This window comes from Oncorhynchus mykiss, chromosome 1, assembly GCF_013265735.2.
Source record: "Oncorhynchus mykiss isolate Arlee chromosome 1, USDA_OmykA_1.1, whole genome shotgun sequence".
NCBI classification, from domain to species: Eukaryota; Metazoa; Chordata; class Actinopteri; order Salmoniformes; family Salmonidae; genus Oncorhynchus; species Oncorhynchus mykiss.
The window spans coordinates 63867074-63893765 of record NC_048565.1 but is presented as its reverse complement, the minus strand read 5'-3'; the positions used below and the strand labels follow the sequence as shown (position 1 = coordinate 63893765).

The 26692-nt window shown below is 44.3% G+C and overlaps 1 protein-coding gene across 2 annotated transcripts in view; it reads left to right on the top strand.

Moving 5' to 3' along the window:
* Positions 1-26692, top strand: part of LOC110526836 (adhesion G protein-coupled receptor A3) — a 286109-nt gene that overhangs the window by 86950 nt on the left and 172467 nt on the right. For both annotated transcript variants that reach the window (XM_036982670.1, XM_036982667.1), the window contains exon 7: positions 3165-3378. In XM_036982670.1, coding sequence (XP_036838565.1) covers positions 3165-3378 — 214 coding nt within the window. The remainder of the gene's footprint in view (positions 1-3164; positions 3379-26692) is intronic.

Genomic DNA, 26692 nt, shown 5'->3' with positions numbered 1-26692 from the left:
GGATGCAGGGAATGAGGCAGTGATCGTTGAGATCTTGATTGAAAACAGCAGAGGTGTATTTGGAGGGCGAATTAGTTAGGATGACATCTATGAGGGTGCCCGTATTTACGGATTTGCGGTTGTACCTGGTACGTTCATTGATAATTTGTGTGAGATTGAGGGCATCAAGCTTAGTTTGTAGGATGGCCGGGGTGTTAAACATGTCCCAGTTTAGGTCACCTAGTAGCACGAGCTCAGAAGATAGATGGGGGGCAATCAGTTCACATATAGTATCGAGGGCACAGCTGGGGGCAGAGGGAGGTCTATAGCAAGCGGCAACAGTGAGTGACTTGTTTCTGGAAAGATTAATTTTTAGAAGTAGAAGCTCAAATTGTTTGGGTACAGACTTAGCCTGCAGAGCTCTGTATTACTTTCTATCTTTGCAGTAGATTGCAACACCGCCCCCTTTGGCAGTAATATCTTTGCGGAAAACATTATAGTTAGCAATGGAGATTTCAGGGCTTTTGGTGGTTTTCCTAAGCCAGGATTCAGACACGGCTAAGACATCTGGGTTGGCAGAGTGTGCGAAAGCAGTGAGTAAAACAAACTTAGGAAGTAGGCTTCTAATGTTAACATGCATGAAACTAAGGCTTTTACGTTTACAGAAGTCAACAAATGAGAGCACCTGGGGGGTGGGAGTGAAGCTAGGCACTGCAGGACCTGGATTAACCTCCACATCACCAGAGGAACAGAGGAGAAGTAGGATAAGGGTACGGCTAAAGTCTATACGAACTGGCCGTCTAGCATGTTCAGAACAGAGAGTAAAAGGAGCATGTTTCTGGGCACGATAGCATAGATTCAAGGCATAATATACAGACAAAGGTAAGGTAGGATGTGAGTACATTGGAGGTAAACCTAGGCATTGAGTAATGAAGAGAGAGATATAGTCTCTAGAGATGTTTAAACCAGGTGATGTCATCGCATATGTAGGAGGTGGAACAACATGGTTGGTTGAGGCATATTGAGCAGGGCTAGAGGCTCTACAGTGAAATAAGACAGTAATCACTAACCAGGACAGTAATGGACAAGGCATATTGATATTAGAGAGAGGCATGCGTAGCCAAGTGAACTTATGGGTCCAGTGAGTGGTTGGGCTGGCTGGAGACACCGCGATTCAGACAGTTTGCAGGCTAACAAGCTAACAGTTAGTAGGCCGGAGCTAAACAAGCTAGCAGCTAGTAGACCAGTGCAAGCTAGCAGTTAGCAGACCGGGTTAGCAAGCAAGCAGTTAGCAAGGGCTAGCAGTTAGCAGACCGGGCAGGCAAGCTAGCAGTTAGCAGACCAGGGCCCGGCAGTTTAGCAGTTAGCAGACCGGGTTAGCAAGCAAGCAGATAGCAGGGGCTAGAAAGTTAGCCTTTGGGGGGGGACGTCGCGATGGGGGTAAGTCTGTTTTTGCCTCTTTGTGCGGTGACGTCGATAGACCAGTCATGGAATTAGTAGGGTTCCAAGTAGCTCTAGGTAGCTAGCAGGCCGATATTGTAGCCCTGGAGTATGCTTCGGTGGTAGCACAGGAGCCCTGGTCGGGCTAGCTTCAAGCTAAATTGGTGCTTGCTCTGGGATGGAAACGCTAGCCAGGAGTAGTCATCCGGGATTGCGGTTAGCTAGTTGTGAAGATCCAGATGAAAATGTTCAGTTTGCGTTAGGAAACCGGGGATAAAAATAACAGGTCCGTTATGCTCTGGTTAGAGTCACGTTGTTCGAACTGACGAGAGCTTTCCGAGCTGAAGGTTAGCTGATGACCGCTGGCAATGGTTTGCAGACTGATATCTGGTAGTTAGCTGGCTAGCTTCAGTTGAGGGATTCCAGATCCGAAGTAAATAGAAATAATTTAGGAAAACAACGCAGATCCACGCCACATTGGGTGAGGCGGGTTGCAGGAGAGTATTTAGATGATGAGGTTTAGCAAAATATTTTAAAGGATATGCAATGAAAAATATGTAAAACGATATATACAAGGGACACGACAGGACAAAGACGTCTGACTGCTACGCCATCTTGGATTACACAAACTCAGTATCGTAATCTTATTTCTTTCCCCTTAAGAGGCATTGGAAGAAGACAGAACGGATCCATAAAACACATTTAGTGTTTCATCATGGTGGTTTCTGACTTGTGGTCAAACTTTCTCAGGTAAAACAAACTTACAAATTGAAATATCACTGAGAAAACAGAAAGGTATCATAATGTATTTTTTCGCCAACATGGATTCAGAAGTAAACATCTAGTTTGTCTAAAGTATCTGTAACCTTATTACAATGTGTTTCCTTGTAACATAACTGATTACAGTTTTAAAAATGTAATCAGATTGCATGTAACTGATTTACATGTAATCACTTACTCCCCAACCCTGATCTCTGTCAGATTTGTTGCATAGCATTTAGAATGTAGATGTAATGTAGCCGGAGATGTAAGCGTTTGAACTGAATGTATCAGCAGCCGTAAATGGGAGAGGTTTACGATTCATGTACTGAATGGCCTTTCACACTGTACTGCTATCACTCTCCATTGATCTGAATGGAACTGAAGGTAGAGTGTTGCTTAGCTGGCTCCTTGGAGCATGTCCAAGGAAGTGTCTTTATGTGTCCAATCGAACATGTTCCCTGTGTTCAGTGGAATTCTCAAGGTACCACAGCGAGCCAGTACACTGCAATGATCTCAGATCAGTATGTAGAAGTGCGTCCGTGCATGCAGTGCCAGGCAGTGCCAGCATTTTCTAAGCTTTTCCTAAAACTTTTTAACCCTTGACCTGCTTTTTTATATAGCCAACATCCACAAGAATCATAATTATTATGGTAGTGACTGATTTGAATGACTGTAAATCCTCTATATTCCCCACAGCTTTTGTTAATTCCTACAAGCACAATGCTTTCTCCTGATTGATAATGTGTGTTTTTGTGTAAGTGTATTTGTGCATATTGTATGTTTATATTTGTGCGTTCACATTTGCAATACCGTATTACTGATGTGATTTCAGTCATGGAGAATCATTCATTTTGATTCCCCTCCTCCCCTCCCATTCCAATACCGCACCAGTCTCTCCTTCTCTCTGGATGAATGAGTTCTACCCTTCCCGTCCTCTACTCCTCTCCCTGACCCTCTCCCTGGTGTATTCCTCTCTTCTCCAGATGAGCCTCTGGAGCTGCCCCTGTTTCAGCTGATCCCGTCCCAGAGACAGGTGGTGTTCCGTGGGGACCGGCTGCCGCTGCAGTGCACTGTGTCCTACCTGGACCCCTCGGTCACGCTGCTCTGGCACCACAATGGCGACGTCGTCCACAGCAACGAGGACAGGGGCGTCTACGTAGAGGATACCCTGGTCCATGACTGCTGCCTGCTCACTGGGTAGGGGGAATCGGGGACGTGAATGGAGAGCTAATCTCTCTCGCTCGCTGTGGCACAGACACACTCATGCGTTACATTTGTGCAATGCAGCACTCACTCACACATTCACATGCATGTATGAGCTCATGCGGTACAGTTTTGCCGTACACAACCACACACTCACAACACTGCATCTCGCTAACCATGCTCACAAGCACTAAGCACATCAGAAACACACTCTTCCCCTTCTCTCCCTTATTGTAGCCGAGATTTACCTTGTGTAATCGTCCTCCCTTGATAGGGATTTGAAAGGACAGGGACAGAATTGGGTTGACCGCGTGCCACTGCCTCTGAAAGCTAATCTGTGCCCCTCTCAGGACGTTTGCCGAGCGCTCCGGGAACGTTGCCGGAGTGCTTGGCGATCACAAGCTAACAGGAACAGTTGCTGAATCTTAATTACAGTGATAATGGGAGCAGCAATGCTGGTTTTCTCACATTTCGGGGGCCTGTTGTCGCGTTTCCTCTTCCTGTCTTTGTTTTCTCACCATGCTGTTGTTACTGTTAGCTTAGCGGCAGACCTGGTTTCAAATACTATTTAATATCATTTAAAATACTTCATCAGTGCTCAATTAAGCTTGCCTGGCTTATTGGACCAATCAAATCTTCCCAAACCTGTAAAACCCGCCCATCTGGTCCTCTAAGCAGGCTAAAGTAAACACTCAAAATATTGGAAAGATTTCAAATAGTATTTGAACCCAGGTCTGCTTGGCTTGGCGGTAAGCAGGCTCATATGGAGGAGCACATTGCCATTGATTAGTTTAACTGCTGCTACGCTCTGAGCCGGGGGCTCTAACATAAATTTTGATGGTGCTGACAGAAATATGTTTCCCTGTGTCAACAGGGCCGGAATGCTTGTTGTCACGTTTTACATAGCACATCTCTTTTCCCAGTTCTGGAAAAGATACCAACCCAGAATATTGTATCTCCCACTGCTCCCGATTTGACCAACATTGCCACTTGTAATTTATGATGTTGAAGTTTACTCTTATGTTCTATTCTCTATAGCTTTGTGGCTGAGTTGATTATCTCAAAGTATGAGGATGAGTGAAAAGATATGTTGCATGACCATTTATCTATTGCGCTTGGCTAACAGTATTCATTGTTACTCTTCGTAATTTGAATTTGTATTGATAGATTGTTCTGTAGCGGTCTGACAAAATGGAATGACTTAGCATTGCCTCTCCAATGAGGTCTGTAGTTCACACCTGGCTGCTCATTACGAACTGGCGAATGGCTGTGGAACACTCATAGCTAATGGCAACTAACAGCTGTAGTGTTAAGTTGTGAATTGTGTCCATCAAGCTGCTCTGGTGAATGTATCACTTGTATATGTGAAGGGATTGGAGAGTGATTATCACATGCCTGTGTTCTCTACAGCATACACAGCAGAGCAGAGTGGCCTTATATAGAGCCCAGTGTCCATTGTTAGGTGGTGTTCTGTTCTAATGGGCCTGTCATGCCAAATAGTGTCCTCTTGACAAAAAGTGTCCCCCCACTTGGTCACAATGGGACTCGATAATCAATGGATTTCACATGACTGGGCGAGGTCGTAGCCAATCAGAATGAGTTTTTCCCCCCAAAAGGGCTTTATTACAGACATAAATACTCCTAAGCACTCTTGAGAGTCTCACCTTTCTATAGAGGGAAAGATGTAGCCCAAACTGTTCTGACGCTACAGGCAGAAGTTGGCAGATCGGCGGTACTAACCTCAGATGAGTCCTGTGACGCTTCTGGGGGTTGTAGAGCAAAATGGAGAACACCATCATGTTTGTCATGAGTCTCATATTTCCATATATTGGTCATACTAGTTTGTAGGCCATTTTTGGGATGGCTTATAGTCTGGCAAACACCGCTGTAGCTAGGCCACCTTCCACCACAGATTTCTCTTGCTTAAACAGACTTTAATGGGGGCTTTTTTATTATGCTAATTACAGTTATATGGGGCACGGTCATCGACTCTAGGGATTTTTAAACACGTTTTGTTTAGATAATAAGATGAAAACATGACTTGAACTACTTTTGGGTACCTTGTTAACATTTTAACAACATGAAAAGTCATGTCTTAAACGGTTCATTTTTCGGGAAAATGGCGAAGAAAATGTGTAAACTGGACATGAACTTACCTTTCAGATTGCAGCGTGAGCTGCTATGCAGCTAGTATCACTTCATTCATGTGCAAATCAGTTCAATTCATACACTGGCTCATCTGGCTGGCAGGTGTTGAGCTCACCTCCCCTTGTCATGTCTTACTAAAGTAGGCTTTCATTAGTCCTATTATGCTACTTTGTTCCTATCTCCCTTCCTCCACCGCGTGGCATATAGGCATAGCTCAGTAATTCAGCAGGACACTTGTGGTTGAATATAATGCAGGACACAACAGACAGTTGAATCATTTTGAACCTACCTGTCAATATTTAAGATTGAAATATGAAAATGTTGCTCTTTTTGTGGAACAGTTGTGTAATGAAGTGGTTGATTTCATTTAATATACCCACATGGGTATGAGCTAACGTCAACACATAAAAAAATAAAGAGCAATTTAGTTGAGAAAACAGAAGTATGAATGACAAGTAAAGTGCATCATATGAGAGGAGGATCCTCAAAGATTTGGCAGAAGTAGTGTATGGCTGTTCTTTTTCATCTCTCAGTTCTGGTGTGTGGGACAGAGAGGAGGTGGGTTCTACGGGTGGTTCTGCGCATCACTTAACCTCCACAGGCAGCCAGTGTTGGAAGGAGGACTTCCAGGCACAGCTGCTCTCTTCGCTGTTGGAGTGTTTGCAGTGCTAGTGTATGTAGCTCATCTGTGTATCTCACTGTGCCTAGGATGATCTGGCAAGTGCAGTTTCTTAACAGATTCGATTAAGCAACATGACAATAACAGTAGCTGTAGACAGCTGTAGATAATGTCATGAAAAGTGGGATCTTGGAGAGTGGTTGGTCATGGATCCAGGTCTAGGGAAGGGATACGATAGGCAGAATGGCAGAGCCCCTAGATCCTGGCGAACAAGAGCAGAGGGAAAAGGAAAGGGGAGCAGACAGATGAGTAGGACACAGAAAGAAAAACACACAGGTTATATATAGATCAGGGGTTCGTTGAGCAGAACACAACGTTTTGGAATGGTTGGATGTCAATATGTTATGTAGAACAAACATGCCTCTCCGACATGCACAGTGCCTTCGGGAAGTATTCCAACCCCTTGACTTTTCCCACATTTTGTTACATTTACAGCCTTGTTCTAAAATTTAATAAATATACTTTTTTCTAAGCAATCTACACACAATACCCTATAATGACAAAGCAACAAACACATTTTTTTACATTTCAAACAGAAATACCTTATTTACATAAGTATTCAGACCCTTTGCTATGAAACTCGAAATAGAGCTCAGGTGCATCCTGTTTCCATTGATCATCCTCGAGATGTTTCTACAACTTGATTCAAGTCCACCAGCGGTAAATTTAATTGATTGGACAAAATTTGGAAAGGCACACATCTGTCTATATAAGGTCCCACAGTTGACAGTGCATGTCAGAGCAAAAACAAAGCCATGAGGTCCAAGACATGAGGTCCATAGAGCTCGCAGACAGGATTGTGTCGAGGCAGGGATCTGGGGAAGTGTACCAAAACATTTCTGTAGCATTGAAGGTCTCCAAGAACACAGTGGCCTCCATCATTCTTGAATGGAAGAAGTTTGGAACCACCAACTTTGGAACCACCTAAAGCTGGCCGTCCAGCCAAGCTGAGCAATCGGGGGAGAAGGGCCTTGGTCAAGGAGGTGACCAAGAACCTGATAGTCGACCAAGAACCTAACAGTCAATCTGACAGAGCTCTAGAGTTCCTCTGTGGAGATGGGAGAACCTTCCAGAAGGACTACCATCTCTGCAGCACTCCACCAATCAGGCCTTTATGGTAGAGTGGTCAGACGGAAGCCACACCTCAGTAAAAGGCACATGACAGCCCGCTTGGAGTTTGCCAAAATAACCTAAAGATTCTCAAACCATGGTCTGATGTAACCAAGATTTGCTTGAATGCCAAGCGTCACATCTGGAGGAAACCTGGCACCATCCCTACGGTGAAGCATGGTGGTGGCAGCATCATGCTGTGGGGATGTTTTTCAGCGGCAGGGACTGGGAGACTTGTCCGGATCGATACACTCACATATGCTGGGCTACAGCAGCTCCATCTTGCCCTCTAATAGGCTAGGTAGAATTGTCACCATATTGCTTATACCTTTCAAACCACATCAGGTCTACACAGTGCATAGGGTGTAAGGGCTAGGGTTTGATTTGGGATTCAGGGATAGGTTCTTTGTCAATTTGTCTTTCTTCGATTCTTCACATCCTTTCTCTTCACGTCCTTTTAAAAAAAGGATTGGAGGAGAATGTCTGTGGATGCGAGGAAGAAAAATCACATAATTACTGACTGCTGTCACACAACTGTCATGCTGCATGAGAAGGAAGTAAAAGTCCTGTGCACGTGCACAGATGCTCACCATTATCTTTATGGGTGCTGACAAGTGCAGCCATTTTCTTTTCCCTCACTTTGCATTATCTCACACTGCTGCTTGTGTTCACATCATATCATATTACGTCGATAAACACATGAATTTACTCACTCATTTATCAGGAGGTGACTGCATATTACTCTTAATATTGCATGTTAAATTAAATTGAATCAGCATCAGCTCATTAGTAAATGTGTGGGAAGCACTGCAGAGCAGAATACAAAGTGCCATTAAGATTAGGATGACATACTGTACATAGAAATACAATGACATTACATTGATACCACTTAAAATATGAACTATAAAGGCATCACTATAACATATTACTACATACAGTGCCTTCAGAAAGTATTCATACCACTTGACTTATTTCACATTTTGTTGTGTTACTGCCTAAATAAAAAAGGACTTAATAGATTGTCTCCACCCATCTACACACAATACCCCATAATGACAAAGTGAAAACATGTTTTTACAAATTGATTGAAAATTAAATACACATATCTAATTTACACAAGTATTCACACCCCTGAGTGAATACTTTGTAGAAGAACCTTTGGCAGCGATTATAGCTGTGAATTTATTAGGGTAAGTCTATAAGAGCTTTGCACACCTGAATTGTACAGTATTTGCCCATTATTCATTAGAAACAAGCTCTGTCAAGTTGATTGTTGATCATTGCTGGACAGCCATTTTCAAGTCTTGCCATAGATTTTTAAGTCAAACTTTAACCAGGAACATTCATTGTTGGTTAGCTACTCTCGTTAGGATTTGGGATTGTGTTATAAGTTATTGTTCTGCTGGAAGGTGAATTTGTCTCCCAGTGTCTGTTGGAAAGCAGACTGAACCATGTTTCCCTTTAACACTCTGATTTTGCTTGTGCTTATAGCTGTATTCCGTTTCTTTTTATCCAAAGAAACCTCCCTAGTCCTTGCCGATGACAAGCATACCCATAACATGATGCAGCCACCACCATGCTTGAAAATATATAGAGTGGTAGTTAGTGATGTGTTTTGTTGGATTTGCCCCAAACATAACGCTTTGTATTCAGCACATAAAGTTAATTTCTTTGCCACATTTTTGCAGTATTACTAAAGTGCCTTGTTGCAAGCAGGAGGCATGTTTTGGAATATTTGTATTCTGTACAGGCTTCCTTCTTTTTACCATCCTCAGTTTTCTCATATTTTATAATCACCATTGGCTTCATGGTGAAATCCTTGAGCAGTTTCATTCCTCTCCGGCAACTGAGTTAGGAAGTACGCCTGTGTCTTTGTAGTGACTGAGTGTATTGATACACCACCCGAAGCCTAATTAATAACGTCACTGTGCTCAAGGGATATTCAGCATCTGTTTTTTTATATTTACACATCTACTAATCAGTGCCCTTCTTTCCAAGACATTGAAAACCTTCCTGGTCTTTGTGGTTGAATCTGTGCTTAAAATTCACTACTCGAATGAGGAACCTTACAGATAATTATATATACAGTGCCTTGCGAAAGTATTCGGCCCCCTTGAACTTTGCGACCTTTTGCCACATTTCAGGCTTCAAACATAAAGATATAAAACTGTATTTTTTTGTGAAGAATCAACAACAAGTGGGACACAATCATGAAGTGGAACGACATTTATTGGATATTTCAAACTTTTTTAACAAATCAAAAATTGGGCGTGCAAAATTATTCAGCCCCCTTAAGTTAATACTTTGTAGCGCCACCTTTTGCTGTGATTACAGCTGTAAGTCGCTTGGGGTATGTCTCTATCAGTTTTGCACATCGAGAGACTGACATTTTTTCCCATTCCTCCTTGCAAAACAGCTCGAGCTCAGTGAGGTTGGATGGAGAGCATTTGTGAACAGCAGTTTTCAGTTCTTTCCACAGATTCTCGATTGGATTCAGGTCTGGACTTTGACTTGGCCATTCTAACACCTGGATATGTTTATTTTTGAACCATTCCATTGTAGATTTTGCTTTATGTTTTGGATCATTGTCTTGGTGGAAGACAAATCTCCGTCCCAGTCTCAGGTCTTTTGCAGACTCCATCAGTTTTTCTTCCAGAATGGTCCTGTATTTGGCTCCATCCATCTTCCCATCAATTTTAACCATCTTCCCTGTCCCTGCTGAAGAAAAGCAGGCCCAAACCATAATGCTGCCACCACCATGTTTGACAGTGGGGATGGTGTGTTCAGGGTGTTGCTTTTACGCCAAACATAACGTTTTGCATTGTTGCCAAAAAGTTCAATTTTGGTTTCATCTGACCAGAGCACCTTCTTCCACATGTTTGGTGTGTCTCCCAGGTGGTTTGTGGCAAACTTTAAACAACACTTTTTATGGATATCTTTAAGAAATGGCTTTCTTCTTGCCACTCTTCCATAAAGGCCAGATTTGTGCAATATACGACTGATTGTTGTCCTATGGACAGAGTCTCCCACCTCAGCTGTAGATCTCTGCAGTTCATCCAGAGTGATCATGGGCCTCTTGGCTGCATCTCTGATCAGTCTTCTCCTTGTATGAGCTGAACGTTTAGAGGGACGGCCAGGTCTTGGTAGATTTGCAGTGGTCTGATACTCCTTCCATTTCAATATTATCGCTTGCACAGTGCTCCTTGGGATGTTTAAAGCTTGGGAAATATTTTTGTATCCAAATCCGGCTTTAAACTTCTTCACAACAGTATCTCGGACCTGCCTGGTGTGTTCCTTGTTCTTCATGATGCTCTCTGCGCTTTTAACGGACCTCTGAGACTATCACAGTGCAGGTGCATTTATACGGAGACTTGATTACACACAGGTGGATTGTATTTATCATCATTAGTCATTTAGGTCAACATTGGATCATTCAGAGATCCTCACTGAACTTCTGGAGAGAGTTTGCTGCACTGAAAGTAAAGGGGATGAATAATTTTGCACGCCCAATTTTTCCGTTTTTGATTTGTTAAAAAAGTTTGAAATATCCAATAAATGTCGTTCCACTTCATGATTGTGTCCCACTTGTTGTTGATTCTTCACAAAAAAATACAGTTTTATATCTTTATGTTTGAAGCCTGAAATGTGGCAAAAGGTCGCAAAGTTCAAGGGGGCCGAATACTTTCGCAAGACACTGTAGTTGAAGTTGAAAGTTTACATACACCTTAGCCAAATACATTCAAACTCAGTTAACAATTCCTGACATTTAATCCTAATAAAAATTCCCTGTCTTAGGTCAGTTAGGATCAATACTTTTTTTTAAAGAATGTTAAATGTCAGAATAATAGTAGAAAGAATGATTTATTTCATATTTTATTTATTTCATCACATTCCCAGTGGGTCAGAAGTTTACATACTGTAAGGGGTGCGTAACTGATGGCACGGAAGTCAGACGCAGGAGAGCAGAACAAGGTAATAGCCAGAGTAGTTTAATTGCAAAAGCAACGGCATAAAGAAATAACCAACATGGGTACAAAACCTGACGCGCACCATTAAACATGTGCACAAGCACTTACAACAAACAATTCCACACAAAGACATGGGGGGGGGGGGGGGGGGGGGGGGGCAGAGGGTTAAATACACAACAATAAATGAGGGAAATGAAAACTAGGTGTGTAGGAAAACAAGACAAAACAAATGGAAAATGAAAAGTGGATCGACGATGGCTAGAAGACCGGCGACGCCGACTGCCGAACGTCGCCCGAACAAGGAGAGGAGCCGACTTCGGTGGAAGTCATGACACATACACTCAATTAGTATTTGGTAGCATTACCTTTATAGTGTTTAACTTGGGTCAAACATTTCGGGTGGCCTTCCACATGTTTCCACAATAAATTGGGTGAATTTTGGCCCATTTCTCCAGACAGAGCTGGGGTAACTGAGTCGGGTTTGTAGGCCTCCTTGCTCGCACATGCTTTTTCAGTTCTGGCCACAGATTTTCTATTGTATTGAGGTCAGGGCTTTGTGACGGCCATTCCAATACCTTGACTTTGTTGTCCTTAAGCCATTTTGCCACAACTTTGGAAGTATGCTTGGGGTCATTGTCCATTTGGAAGACCCATTTGCGACCGAGCGTTACCTTCCTGACTGATGTCTTCAGATGTTGCTTCAATATATCCACAAAATGTTCCATCCTCATGATGCCATCTATTCTGTGAAGTGCACCAGTCCCTCCTGCAGCAAAGCACCCCCACAACATGATGCTGCCATCAATGCTTCATGATTGGGATGGTGTTCTTCGGCTTGCAAGCCTCCCCTTTTTCCTCCAAACATAACGATGGCCATTATGGTCAAACAGTACAATGTTGTTTCATCTGACCAGAGGACATTTCTCCAAAAAGTATGATCTTTATCCCCATGTGCAGTTGCAAACCGTAGTCTGGCTATTTTATGGCGGTCTCGCTTCTTCCTTGCTGAGCAGCCTTTCAGGTTATGTCTATATAGAACTTGTTTTACTGTGGATATAGATACTTTTGTACCTGTTTCCTCCAGCATCTTCACAAGGTCATTTGCTGTTGTTCTGGAACTTGGTCCTTCAGGTGTTTGGAAATTGCTCCCAAGGATGAACCAGACTTGTGGAGTTCTACAAAGAATAATTCTGAAGTCTTGGCTGATTCCTTTTGATTTTCCCATGATGTCAATCAAAGAGGCACTGAGTTTGAAGGTAGGCCTTGAAATACATCCACAGGTCACGTCCAATTGACTGAAATGATGTGAATTAGCCTATCATAAGCTTCTAAAGCCTTGACATAATTTTCTGGAATTTTCCAAGCTGTTTAAAGGCACAGTCAAGTTAGTGTATGTAAACTTCTGACCGACTGGAATTGTGATACAGTGAATTATAAGTGAAATAATCTGTCTGTAAACAATTGTTAGAATTAAAATGACTTGTCATGCACACAGTAGATGGCAAAACTATAGTTTAACAAGAAATGTGTGGAGTGGTTGAAAACTAGTTTTAATGACTCCAAACATAAGTGTATGTAAACATAAACTGTATGTGGGGTCCAGAGATGGGGTAGTCATTAAAAAATCATGTTACCCACTATTTGTTAACACAGAATGAGTCTGTGCAACTTATTGTGTGATTTATTAAGAACATGTATACTCCTGAAATGATTTAGGCTTGCCCTAACAAAGAGGTTTGACACAGAATCTCAATTTAGTAAATTTTACATTCTGTCACGCTCATGATTAAAGACAGACCAAGGCGCAGCGTGTGTAGAGTTGCACATCTTTAAGTCTGTGAAACTTCAAAACAATAAACCAACAACGAAACATGAAAGTAGTGGTGCACATGCACAAACACAAAACAATATCCCACAAACACAGGGGGGAAAAATGGCTACCTAAATATGATCCCCAATTAAAGGCAACGATTACCAGCTGCCTCTAATTGAGAACCATACAAAACACCAACATAGAAATATTGAGCTAGAACACCCCCTAGTCACACCCTGACCTACTACACCATAGAGAACGAAGGGCTCTCTATGGTCAGGGCGTGGCATATTCAGGCTGGAAGATAAATATATATTTTTTTTTAAGTCAAGGGGCATGAATCCTTTCTGAAGGCACTGTATAAAAGGGGTTAAACTAAATCACCACTATGCGGCAGTAGTAACACATTGATGACTAGGCCATTACGAATGACAATGGACAGAATATGACAAATTCCTATAAGGACATCGGAAAAGATGGGACCTAATAAAATTTCCAAAGCAACATGCGTCATCTTAGGCTTGACCAACTAATAATTACTAACCCTCTTAACAGTCCTGAAAAGGCACACTAACTTGCTATAATACCCCAAATATTATGCGTATGAATACACAAATATAATACCCAGAGTTTAAGAGCCTCATTGAACACCACATCCGTGCCCGGCCCAGGGAAACAGTACAAAAGAGGCCCTAACGGATTCCGGAGTCCCGAAGGAAGGCTGTGAAACCGGAAGTGGATGCTATGCTGAGGATGGGGGTCATTGAAGAGTCCCACAGTGCATGGTGCAGCCCCACCGTGTTCGTGCCCAAACCGGACGGTAGCCTCCGCTTCTGTAATGATTTCCAGGGTGTGAACAACATACGCTTATTTGACGTCGACCCCATCCCGAGGGTGGCCGAGCTCATCGACCCATTGGGAAAGGCCCAGTACATCAGCACCATTGACCTGACCAATGGATATTGGCAGGTACCGTTGGCAGCCTCTTCCCGGGAGAAGACGGTGTTCTCGACACCAGACGGTTTGTACCAGTTCCAGGTGCTCCCGTTTGGTCTCCACGGAGCCCCGCCCACATTCCAGCGACTGATGAACAGAGTGCTTCGACCTCACCAGCAGTACGCAGCGGCCTATCTGGATGATATCATCATCCACAGCCAAGGTTGGAAAAAGCACTCAGACAAGCCAGGTTGACCGCGAACCCCAAGAAATGCAAACTAGGGTTCAAGGAGGTGGAGTACCTGGGGTATTTGATAGGACGGGGGAACGTCAAGCCCCAGGAGAGGAAGGTTCATGCAGTACGTGACTGGCCCATTCCACGCACCAAGACACGGGTCAAGTCCTTCCTGGGACTGGCAGGATACTGTAGCCGGTTTATCCCCAACTTTGCAGCTATAGCTTCCCCCCTCACATATCTAACCAGGGCCCGCCTCCCGAAAACAGTGAAATAGACGGACGAGACAGAAGCGGCAGCAGGTCAGCCACCAGGGGGAGACTCATCGAGGCCTGGTGACAGACGGAGTATAAATCACGAGGCGATGGCTCCATCTGCTGGACGTGCCAGGTCTTGACGGGCTCTCCGGCCAGGACTAATTGGGGCTGATTGGGAGCTGGTTAGTAATCAAGGGCTGATTGCTCACCAGCTGTGCAAGGCCCATACAGCTGCCAGAAGGGCAGCACACACGGGGGATCAGGAGGAAGAAAGGACTCCCGTATAGTTGGGGATGGTTGCAGAGGTATGAGGAGGGAGTTCAGTTTTTGTGCCCGACAGGATACAGCAAGACCCGGAGCCCAGAAGATGGTATCCTGGAGAGGTACTCATGGGGGAGACCTGTCCTTTTCTTTTTTGATTTATTATTTAAATAAACATCCTTGAAACTGAGCTAATAATACTCTTGACGTCTTGACCAAACGCCCTGGTCTGCCACAACAGACATACATTGGTATTCGATAGGTACTGATATTGCTACAATAACTTCACTGCAACTGGGTTTCCTATAATCTACTAATACAGGTTATGCATTTCCCTGGTACAGGCCAGAGCATGTCCTATACTTCTAGATATCGTCTGAAACCAGCCTCTCTTATGGTGGACCCAGGTACAATCTGTTCACTCACGATGACCAGCAGATTAATTCATGGAGTTCACTTTTTAGCTCAGGGCTGCTTCAAGATGTCTATTATCATCCCTGTGCCTGGGAAAGTAACTGAACTAAATCACTACTGACCCGAGTGCTTCGACAGGCTAGTCAAAGACTTCATCACCTCCTCCCTCCCAGACACACTCGATCCTCTCCAATTCAGTTCTTGCACCTACATGTCACTTTGTCCGTTATCCTGTGAGTATTGTTTTGTTATGGTGTTTGACTGTTTGTTTTATGGTGGGAAAATGGGGTACCAAGCCAAGTCGCCCATGGGCATACACTACCCGTAGGAATACTTTGTCTAAATACCCTAGTTAGAACTGGGCGGACCACCCTCTGCATTTTATTGGTTAGGTAGTTATCTGGATTGAAGCAGGCTAGTCTAGCTTACAGGTGTTTTTGGATATTTGTTTCTTTCCTTGGGTCCAGCTCAGCCCCTTTTCCCGCCCCCCTTTATTGTGTGTTTAAAAATAAACCAATAGTGTTTGAGGGTAGATTTAAGTTGTCTGTGGTTATTAGTTCTCACTGTTCCCTTTTCACTGTTATAATTTGCATGTTATGAGTTATGTTACGGGTCTTGTTTCCATCCCCCTTAGACTGCAGGGCCATAGGGATTCATAACATAAGTGGGGGCTCATCCGGGATCTGTCATTGCTGAAACCCATGCCGCTCGTGCAGATTGTTGTCGTGGTCTAGTTCAGTGTTGAGCGTCACAGCTGGGCATAGCTGATGTACGGGGCTGTAGTGGAGCAGGTTGAGAGCAGGTTGAGAGCTTCAAATTCCTTGGTGTCCACATCGACAACAAACTAGATAGGTCCAAACACACCAAGACAGTCGTGAAGAGTGCACGACAAAGCCTAATCCCCCTCAGGAATCTAAAAGTATTTGGCATAGGGTCCTGAGATCCTCAAAAGGTTCTACAGCTGCAACATCGAGAGCATCCTGACCGGTTGCATCACTGCCTGGTACGGCAATTGCTCGGGCCTCTGACCGCAAGGCACTTCAGATGGTAGTGCGTACGGCCCAGTACATCACTGGGGCAAAGCTGCCTGCCATCCAGGACCTCTACACCAGGCGGTGTCAGAGGAAGGCCCTGAAAATGGTCAAAGATTCCAGCCACCCCAGTCATAGACTGTTCTCTCTACTACCGCATGGCAAGCGGTACCGGAGTGCCAAGCCTAGGACAAAAAAGGATTCTCAACAGTTTTTACCCCCAAGCCATAAGACTCCTGAACAGGTAACCAAATGGTTACCCGGACTATTTCCATTGTGTGCCTCCACCAACCCCTCTTTTACGCTGCTGCTACTCTCTGTTTATCTTTATCATCATGGTTTGGGCCTGCTTTTCTTCAGCAGGGTCAGGGAAGATGGTTAAAATTGATGGGAAGATGGATGGAGCCAAATACAGGACCATTCTGGAAGAAAACCTGATGGAGTCTGCAAAAGACCTCAGACTGGGTTGGAAGACAAATCTCCGTCAAGACAATGATCCAAAACATAAAGCAAAATCTACAATGGAATGGTTCAAAAATAAACATATCCAGGTGTGAGAATGGCCAAGTCAAAGTCCAGACCTGAATCCAATCGAGAATCTGTGGAAAGAACTGAAAACTGCTGTTCACAAATGCTCTCCATCCAACCTCATTGAGCTCGAGCTGTTTTGCAAGGAGGAATGGGAAAAAATTTCAGTCTCTCGATGTGCAAAACTGATAGAGACATACCCCAAGCGACTTACAGCTGTAATCGCAGCAAAAGGTGGCGCTACAAAGTATTACCTTAAGGGGGCTGAATAATTTTGCACGCCCAATTTTTCAGTTTTTGATTTGTTTAAAAAGTTTGAAATATCCAATAAATGTCGTTCCACTTCATGATTGTGTCCCACTTGTTGTTGATTCTTCACAAAAAAATACAGTTTTATATCTTTATGTTTGAAACCTGAAATGTGGCAAAAGGTCGCAAAGTTCAAGGGGGCCGAATACTTTCGCAAGGCACTGTACATGTACATACTACCTCAATCAGCCTGACTAACATGTGTCTGTATATAGCCTTGCTACTCTTTTTTTCAAATATATTTTTACTGTTGTTTTATTTCTTTACTTACCTACACAAACACATTTTTTTCGCACTATTGGCTCGAGCCTGTAAGTAAGCATTTCACTGTAAGGTCTACTACACCTGTTGTATTCAGCGCATGTGACAAATAAACTTTGATTTGATTAGTTTGCTATTTGTTGGCTCTGTTTTGGTAGTAGTTCAAAATGTCTACTTTTGATTTGAAATCCTTTTTGGATAACCCTACGTGGGAGGTTTTTGACAAATGTCGTAGAGTTGATTTACTGACCTTTGCTGACCATTATTCAGTAGCTATTCCGCAGAGTGTAGTTAAGGCGGAGGTTAAACAGCTGGTGTTAAATGTATTGTTGGAAGAGCAGGGCTTGTATTACCGCTGCCTGAGCCTACTACCCCTGTAGGGGATGTTGCTGCTCCTGTAAACCCGTTGGTGTCTGAGAACGAGGGCGAGGCTAAAGCTCCAGCCACATTGCCCCGTTTTGATCCACTCTCCCCACAGTCAACCGGTGATGCCAGGAGGGATGTCCGTTCAATACAGTTCCAACTGGAGGCGGAAGAGAGCCCAAATTAGACGAGAGACTCTGCAGTTGGAGGTGTGTAAAATTGAGGCAGAAAAAGAACGAGACCAGCGACATTTGGAGATGTGTAAAATGGAGGCAGAAAGAGACCAGCGGCAGTTGGAGATGTGTAAAATGGAGGCAGAAAGAGACCAGCGGCAGTTGGAGATGTGTAAAATGGAGGCAGAAAGAGAACAGAAGCAGATGGAGTTCAACATGCGCCAGATGGAACTGGAGGCAGAGACAGTGAGGCTAGCCTCTGTTCCTACTGTGCCTGTTAGTGAGGCGTCCTCACCAGCTGTAGCTTCCAACACTTTTGACATTAGTAGGCAGATTGCCTTGGTACCTTTGTTCAGAGAGTCAGAGGTTGACTCCTATTTTTGTGTTTTTGAACGTATAGCCGTAGTATTGAAATGGCCTGGTGCCTATTACTTCAGTGTAAATTAACTGGTAAAGCCCAAGAGGTTTTGTCAGCGCTACCTCCTGAAGACAGTTTGAATTATGAAGTGGTCAAAGCTACTGTTCTTCCGCCTATGAGCTTGTGCCTATGAGCTTGTTTTTAGCCCTAGTCGGCCAGCAGTAGTATATCAAGCACGCCAGAAAAATGAGCGTCCCTGTTTCTATTGTCAGAAGGTGGGACATATGATTAATGCTTCCTGCTAAAACGCAAACAAGAGATGCCTCTTTGTGCCAAGCCGCCAACAGGTGTTGGTATAATTTGTACGGTTGTGAGGTCTGAAACGAAACAGGTGCCTCAGGGTAACTGTAGTTTGAAAGACCCAGTCCCCTACCACAGTTATGAACCGTTCATTTCAGGGGTTCGTTACCCTAACGAATGACGAAGCGTCTCAGCGTCTGGTTAAAATCCTTAGAGATATTGGTGCGGCGCAGTCGTTTATATTGTCTGATGTGTTTCACTTATCCGACAATACATACTGTGGTTCCAGTGTGTTAGTTCAGGGTATTGTAATGGGTTTTGTCCCAGTGCCGTTGCACTTTGTGAAAGTACACTCTGAGTTAATCAGTGGAATATTCAGAGTGGGGGTACGTCCTATGTTGCCAGTAAAAGGTGTTACCTTTATAATGGGTAATGATATTGCCGGAGGAAAGCTAGTACCCTTATTGGATAAAAGTGACCACTCTCTCTCCAAAGAGCTGGCACAGAGTTATCCACATGTGTTCCCCGCTTGTGCTGTCACTCGTGCTCAGGCACGACAAGAGGGTGACGACAAGTATGGTAACTACCGCAAGGCACTGCAGAGGGTGGTACTTCAGCCAAATTCACCATTTGTATTTATTAAGGATCCCCATTAGTTTTTGCCACTCTTCCTGGGGTCCAGCAACATTAAGGCAGTTATATACAATTTAAAATATTACACGACATTACATTTCATAACACTTTTCACAACACATTGTGTTCCCCCAGGCCACTACTCTACTATCACATATCTACAATATATAATCCATGTGTACATGTGTGTGTCTTATCATGTGTATGTGTCGCTGTGCCTGTGTCCCTTCACAGTCCCCGCTGTTCCATAAGGTGTATTTTTATCTGTTTTTTAGATCTGATTCTTCTGCTTCCATCAGTTATCTGATTTGGAATAGCGTTCCATGTAGCCATGCCTTTACGTAGTAATGTGCGCCTCCCATAGTCTGTTCTTGACTTTGGAGGTATGTCTTGTATGCATGGGTGTCCAAGCTGTGGGCTAGTAGTTTAAACAGACACCTCCATGCATTCAGCATGTCAACACTTCTTCCAAAAATAAGTAGTGATGAAGTCAATACCTCTCCTCTACTTTGAGCCTTGAGAGATTTACATGCATATTATTAATGTTAGCTCTCCATGTAGTACATTTAAGGGCTTGCCGTGCTGCCCTGTTCTGAGCCAATTGTAATTTTCCGAAGTCTCTCTTTGTGGCACCTGACCACACGACTGAACAGTAGTTCAGGTGCGACAAATCTAGAGCTTGTAGGACCTGCCTTGTTGATAGTGTTGTTAAAAAGGCAGAACAGCGCTTTATTATGGACAGACTTCTCCCCGTCTTAGCTATTGTTGTATCAACATGTTTTGACCATGACAGTTTACAATCCAGGGTTACTCCAAGCAGTTTAGTCTCCTCAACTTGCTCAATTTCCACATTATTTATTACAAGATTTAGTTGAGGTTTAGGGTTTAGTGAATGGTTTGTCCCAAAAACAATGATCCTCATACATAGACACACTATCTTTACTCAAGGCCAGTGGCATGCCATTAATAAAGATTGAAAAAGTAAGGGGCCTGGACAGCTGCCCTGGGGAATTCCTGATTCTACCTGGATTATGTTGGAGAGGCTTCCATTAAAGAACACCCTCTGTGTTCTGTTAGACAGGTAACTCTTTTATCCACAATATAGCAGGGGGTGTAAAGCCATAACACATACATTTTTCCATCAGCAGACTATGATCGATAATGTCAAAAGCCGCCCTGAAGTCTAACAAAACAGCTCCCACAATCTTTTTATCATCAATTTCTCTCAGCCAGTCATCAGCAATTTGTGTAAGTGCTGTGCTTGTTGAATGTCCTTCTCTATAGGCATGCTAAAGGTCTGTTGTCAATTTTGTTTATGGTGCATTCAGCATGTCAACACCTCTTACCAAAACAATTAGTGATGAAGACAATCTCTCCTTTACTTTGAGCCTTGAGAGATTGACATGCATAGTATTAATGTTAACCCTCTGTGTACATTTAAGGGCTAGCCATGCTGCCCTGTTCTGAGCCAATTGCCTTTTTCCAAGGTCCATCTCGTGTGGTCAGGTGCCACAAGAGATTGACATCATCACTACTTGTTCCAGCTTTGTTTCCAGAAGGTATCAAAATTGTCAATAAATGTTACACCTGTCACACGGAGCAGAACAGGTGAACCCAAGAGCAGACTCAGACGAGGAGACTGGGATGAGGTAACCAAGGTATTTAATGAAACACAGGGGGAAGATGGGGTGCAGGCCAGGGGAAGCTCGGGCAGGTTGCAGGAAGCCTAGAGTGATGGCTGAGACTGGAGCGAGGGGAGTTGGGACTGGGTAAGCAGGTCCGGAGAGGAATCCAAGGACGCAGTGGAGTAGGGGGTCCAGCACGGATTCGCAGGACTGACGAGACGTGGGACTGGAGACGGGTCAAAGTCAGAGCAGGCAGAACTGTAGCGGAGAGGAGAAAGCCGTCAGGCATGGGTAAACAGGCATAACTTGAAAACAGGATCTAAGCAGGAACAAACGTCTAAAATGACTGAGCAGAGATTATGATCTGGCAGCGTAGAAGTGGCAGGGCAGAGTATTTGTAGAGGTCTTGTTTATGGAATAGGTTGCAGCTGGTGGGGATCTGCTCTACCTCCTGCACACCTGTCTCTGCCCACACAATCACACACACACACAGAGAGAGAGGAAGAGGGAGAGAGAGCACTGGAAGAGTGGCAGCCGGTTAGGATGAGAAGTTGAGGGCAGATGTAACAGCACTCAAAGAGGTGCAATGGTCTGCTGAAACGTTCAATGCCATGATTTAGGAAGGGCATAGGGCCAGATATTATGGGGCAGGACACCTACAACACCAGGTGTCGCAGGAAGGCCAAAAAGATAATCAGGGACCTCAGCCAACCGGGCTACGGCCTGTTCTCCCGGTTCCATCACTGTGACGTGGGCAGTACAGGAACATCATGTCTAAAACTAACAGACTGGCCAATAGCTTCTACCTCCAGACCATCAGGCTTCTGAATAGACACTACTAGTCAGCTACCTGCTCCCCCTGTCCCCCTCCTCGCCCCCCCTCCCCAGACTATCTTAAATAGTGTAAGTAACCTGTAACTTCCATAGCATTCTCCCCAGTCTTTTGACTGCACGCTCCTCCATTTCCAGGCAACTCTCTCTCCGCATGCCTCATAACAATCAGAACATAGCAACCAGCATAGTAACAAATGCTATCGATTTTTTTCTTTCATTACATAGCCAGGCAGAATTTGTCAAGTTTTAGCAACGGCCCTAGCAACGGGCGCTGATAGCTTATCGAGTCCCATTGTGACACCAGGGGGGACACTTTTTGTCAAGTGGACACTATTTGGCATGACAGGCACTCCTTATGCAATCTAACTAAATTAAGTGGCTCTAGGTTGAAAAGGTGTTTTGTGACATTCATCAGTGTTAGCCAAGCCCTCTGACCCCTCACAGCAACACACACACGCTTCAGGAACACACTCTAGCAACATGCGCACACAGATGCGCTCATGCACACACACATGCATACACACAGCTGCAGAGACACACACAAATACACAATCTCCAGTAACACACACACACAAACCTGAGGGGAGAGCTAATCGCTCTCGCTCGCTGTTGCACAGACACACTCAGTTGTACACACACGCGCGTGCACTCACGCGTTTCAGTTGTGCAGTGGAGTTGTGCAGTACACACACACACACACACGCATACATGTATGTTGTGCAGTACACACACACAAACACATCCTCACATCACTGACATCGCTGCATCTCGATAACCATGCTCACATGCACTGACAGGCGATCGCACACATCTGTGCACATACACTCTCACACTCCCAATGATCCTTTTCCACCATTGTGTCCCAGAGCGGAATGTGATGGATTTTTTGTCTCATTCTAATTCTGATTAGGCCTCACAATTAGCCAACATTTTCCCTTGTATATACAAATTATGCAATTCTCTCCCTCCAAGTGGAACCTATATGGTAATGTTGCACTTGGCAGCAAGTGGTTCAGTCAAGCTTTCCCAGCAGCACGAGAAAGGCGAGCTGGAACTGGGGAACTGCATTGGTTGCACTGTAGACTGTTGAGTGTATAAAATGGCAGTCCAACAAAAACGCCACTCTCAACCCAATCTGAACCTCACCTCTACCCTGCTTCTATATCATCAAGTGTGTCGACAGACAAGCAGGGAATTAGAGAGAGGGGGAATGTCTGGCCCTGGTGCTCTCATTAAATAAAGGATCAGAGATTAGTAATGCTCTGGCCTCTCCACCATGCCAGGAGCAAGGTCCATGTCAATGCCAGTTTAACTACGTGAGGTCATATTTGTAGTCATTATGCTCTTTTTGTTGATGGAGTTAACCTTTAAATAATGTCTTCTGAGTTGTGTATGTGTGTAGCCCTGTATGGAGAGGAAAGTCTAAACACACAGTATTTATCAGGAAGTTTAATTAAACCCCCCAATGTGTTATTTAAGGAATAAGGCATGAGGGGGTGTGGTATATGGCCAATATAAGATGGCTAAGGGCTGTTCTTATGCGCGACGCAACGCGGAGTGCCTGGATACAGCCCTTAGCCGTGGTATATTGGCCATATACCACAAACCCCCAAGGTGCCTTATTGCTATTATAAACTAGTTACCAACGTAATTAGAGCAGTACAAATAAATATTTTGTCATACCCGTGGTATACGGTCTGACATACCACATCTGTCAGCCAATCAGCATTCAGGGCTCGAACCACCCAGTTTATAATTGAACTTAAACCCCACCAATAAGTCATATTGAATCTGGATTTTATGATCTCTACTAAGGTGATCCCAAAATGTTTTCATAGCTTTTCTGTCACCTCAATTGAGCATAGGCACAAGCCAAAGTTGCCCATACTTCGTTCTTCAGAGGGTGCCATGCTACACAATGTGTAAGTGTAAACATTCAGGATATGTTACGTCGTCTTGCTGTCACTGTCTACTATGGTAAAGCACTCTGAAGCTGGGAAAAGTGTATGTGTGTTTGTGCGTGCGTGTGATTTTGTGTGTGTGCACAGGTGTGCATGTGTTGTATGCATCTACAGTGGGGCAAAAAAGTATTTAGTCAGCCACCAATTGTGCAAGTTCTCCCACTTAAAAAGATGAGAGAGGCCTGTAATATTCATCATAGGTACACTTCAACTATGACAGACAAATTGAGGGAAAAAAATCACATTGTAGGATTTTTTATGAATTTATTTGCAAATTATGGTGGAAAATAAGTATTTGGTCAATAACAAAAGTTTATCTCAATACTTTGTTATATACCCTTTGTTGGCAATGACAGAGGTCAAATGTTTTCTGTAAGTCTTCACCTAGGTTTTCACACACTGTTGCTGGTATTTTGGCCCATTCCTCCATGCAGATCTCCTCTATGTGTGCGTGTGCCATGCATGTGTGTGTGTGTGTGTGTGTGTGTGTACACTGTATATATCATTTAGACTCCGCTCACAGGCACAGAATGATAAGATCCTCCATTTCCATATTTCATTCAGATTCTAGGCCCAAAATAAAGGTGTGTGTGTGTGTGTGTGTGTGTGTGTGTGTGTGTGTGTGTGTGTGTGTGTGTGTCAGTACAATTCAGTCAACAATTTGGACCCACCTACTCATTCCATTTATTTTATTTTTTTTACTATTTTCTACATTATAGAATAATTGTGAAGATATCAAAGCTATGAAATAACACATGTGGAATCATGTAGTAACCAAAAAAGTGTTGACTCCGAACCCGCCTGCCTGAACACTCTGCCTGCCCCTGAGCACCCGACCTGTACCTTTGACCCCCTCTAGATTACCGACCTCTGCCTTACCCTGAGCCTGCCTGCCGCCCGGTACCGTTGCCCCACCTCTGGTTTACTGACCCCTGCCTGCCTTGAAGTTCTTCCAAGATGGCGCAGCAGTAAGAGGTGTTTGTTTTCATACCATGTAAATATTTCGTTTTTTTCAGTTTTTTTTGTGTACATTTCATTATTTCAATCTCTTTTTTCCATTTTCGAATAAAATATACCTTCCTGCAACCCACCTTCCCCAATGTGGTACAGATCTGCTATTTTTTTAGACCTTATAACTGGAACCTTCATCAGAAGCTAACCAGCTAATTTGCTATTTAGTCATTGTTAGCCACTGCTAGCGGTCTTTACCTTTAGCTTGGACACCAACCGCTTTAGCCAGGACAGCCCGGAAAATACCTGCCAGTCTGCACAGCACGATATCAGCCCTGAGCATATTGGACTGCTTTTATTCCCCCACTACATCACTTGATTCCTGCCACAAGCTCTGGACCATTACACAGGATCTTCGCAGCTAGCTAGCTGCTACCAAGTGGCTACTGCGGCTAACGCCCTTGTCCAGAAGCATGCACGAGTTAGCCTCGAGCTAGGCCCATCTCCCGGTTAGCAAACAAAGTACACCAACTACAATATCTCTCTTGCCAGTTGGCCTGGACCCTTTGTCGACACGGAGCCCCGCCGATCCATCATGACTGGTCTGCTGACATAATTTGGCCGATGTGCTCTCAACCGGCTACTGCTTCTTGGATGTTGGTGGTGATCCATCTGCAAGTCCCGGCCCGCTAGCTTCCTGAACGCCGTGTGTCCCGCTCGCATAGCGTAGTAATCGACTACCAAACGGCTCCCTGTTTCATCTATTGCTGTTCATTGGACCCTATGATCTCTCGGCTACACAGCTGATGCCTGCTGGACTGTTCATTAACAGGGTACTTAATTTTCTTTATCTGTCAACCTCAGCCTCTAACTCAGGCCCTGTGTGTAGCTAACTGACCCTCTCTGCCCATTCATCGCCATTTACCCATTGTTGTTGTCCTAGCTGTTTACTCGTTGTCTCACCCGTTGTCTCTCCCAATCAACACCTGTGATTGCTTTATGCCTTTCTCTAATGTCAATATGCCTTGTATACTGTTTAGGGCAGCTCTCATTGTTTTATTTTACTGAAGAGCCCCTAGTCCTGCTCAACATGCCTCAGATAGCCCCCTTGTCCCCCCCCCCCCCCCCAACCTATCGTCACTCAATGCCTAAGTTTACCCCCACTGTACTCGCACCCTTGTCTGTACATTATGCCCTGAATCTAGCTGCTACCGAGTGGCTACTGTGGCTAACGCCCTTGTCCAGAAGCATGCACGAGGCCCATCTCCCGGCTAGCAAACGAAGTACACCAACTACTGCAACTGTAAAGGCACCTTAACATACCCTTGTCTGTACATTATGCCCTGAATCTATCCTACCACGCCCAGAAACCTGCTCCTTTTTTCTCTGTTCCCAAAGCACTAGACAACCAGTTCTTATAGCCTTTAGCCGTACCCTCATCCTGGTGATGTAGAGGTTAACCCAGGCCCTCTGTCACCAGGCACTATCATTTGTTGACTTCTGCAACTGTAAAGGCCTTGGGTTCATGCATGTTAACATCATAAGCCTGCTCCTTAAGTTTGCTTTATTCACTGCATTAGCACACTCCGCCAGCCCCGATGTTCTAGCCGTGTCTGAATTCTGACCTAGGAAGGCCACCAAAAATTCTGAAATTTCCAACCCCAATTACAACATTTTTCATCAAGACAGAACTGCTAAAGGGGTGGAATGCAAATCTACTGTAGAGAGCCTGCAGAGGTCTGTCATACTATCCAGGTCGATGCCCAAACAGTTTGAGCTTCTACTTTTAAAGATCTGTCTCTCCAGAAATAAGTCCCTCACTGTTGTCGCTTGTTGTAGACCCCCTCAGCTCTTAGCTGTGCCCTGGACACCATATGTGAATTGATTGCCAAGCATCTATCATCAGAGTTCGTACTGCTAGGTGACGTATATTGGGATTAACACCCCGGCCATCCTCCAATCTAAACTAGATGCCCTCAATCTCACACAAATTATCAAGGAACCTACCAGGTACAACCCCAAATCCGTAAACATGGGCACCCTCATAGATATCATCCTGACCATCTTGCCCTCTAAATACACCTCTGCTGTTTTCAACCAGGATCTCAGCGATCACTGCCTCATTGCCTGCGTCCGTTATGGGTCCGTGGTCAAACGACC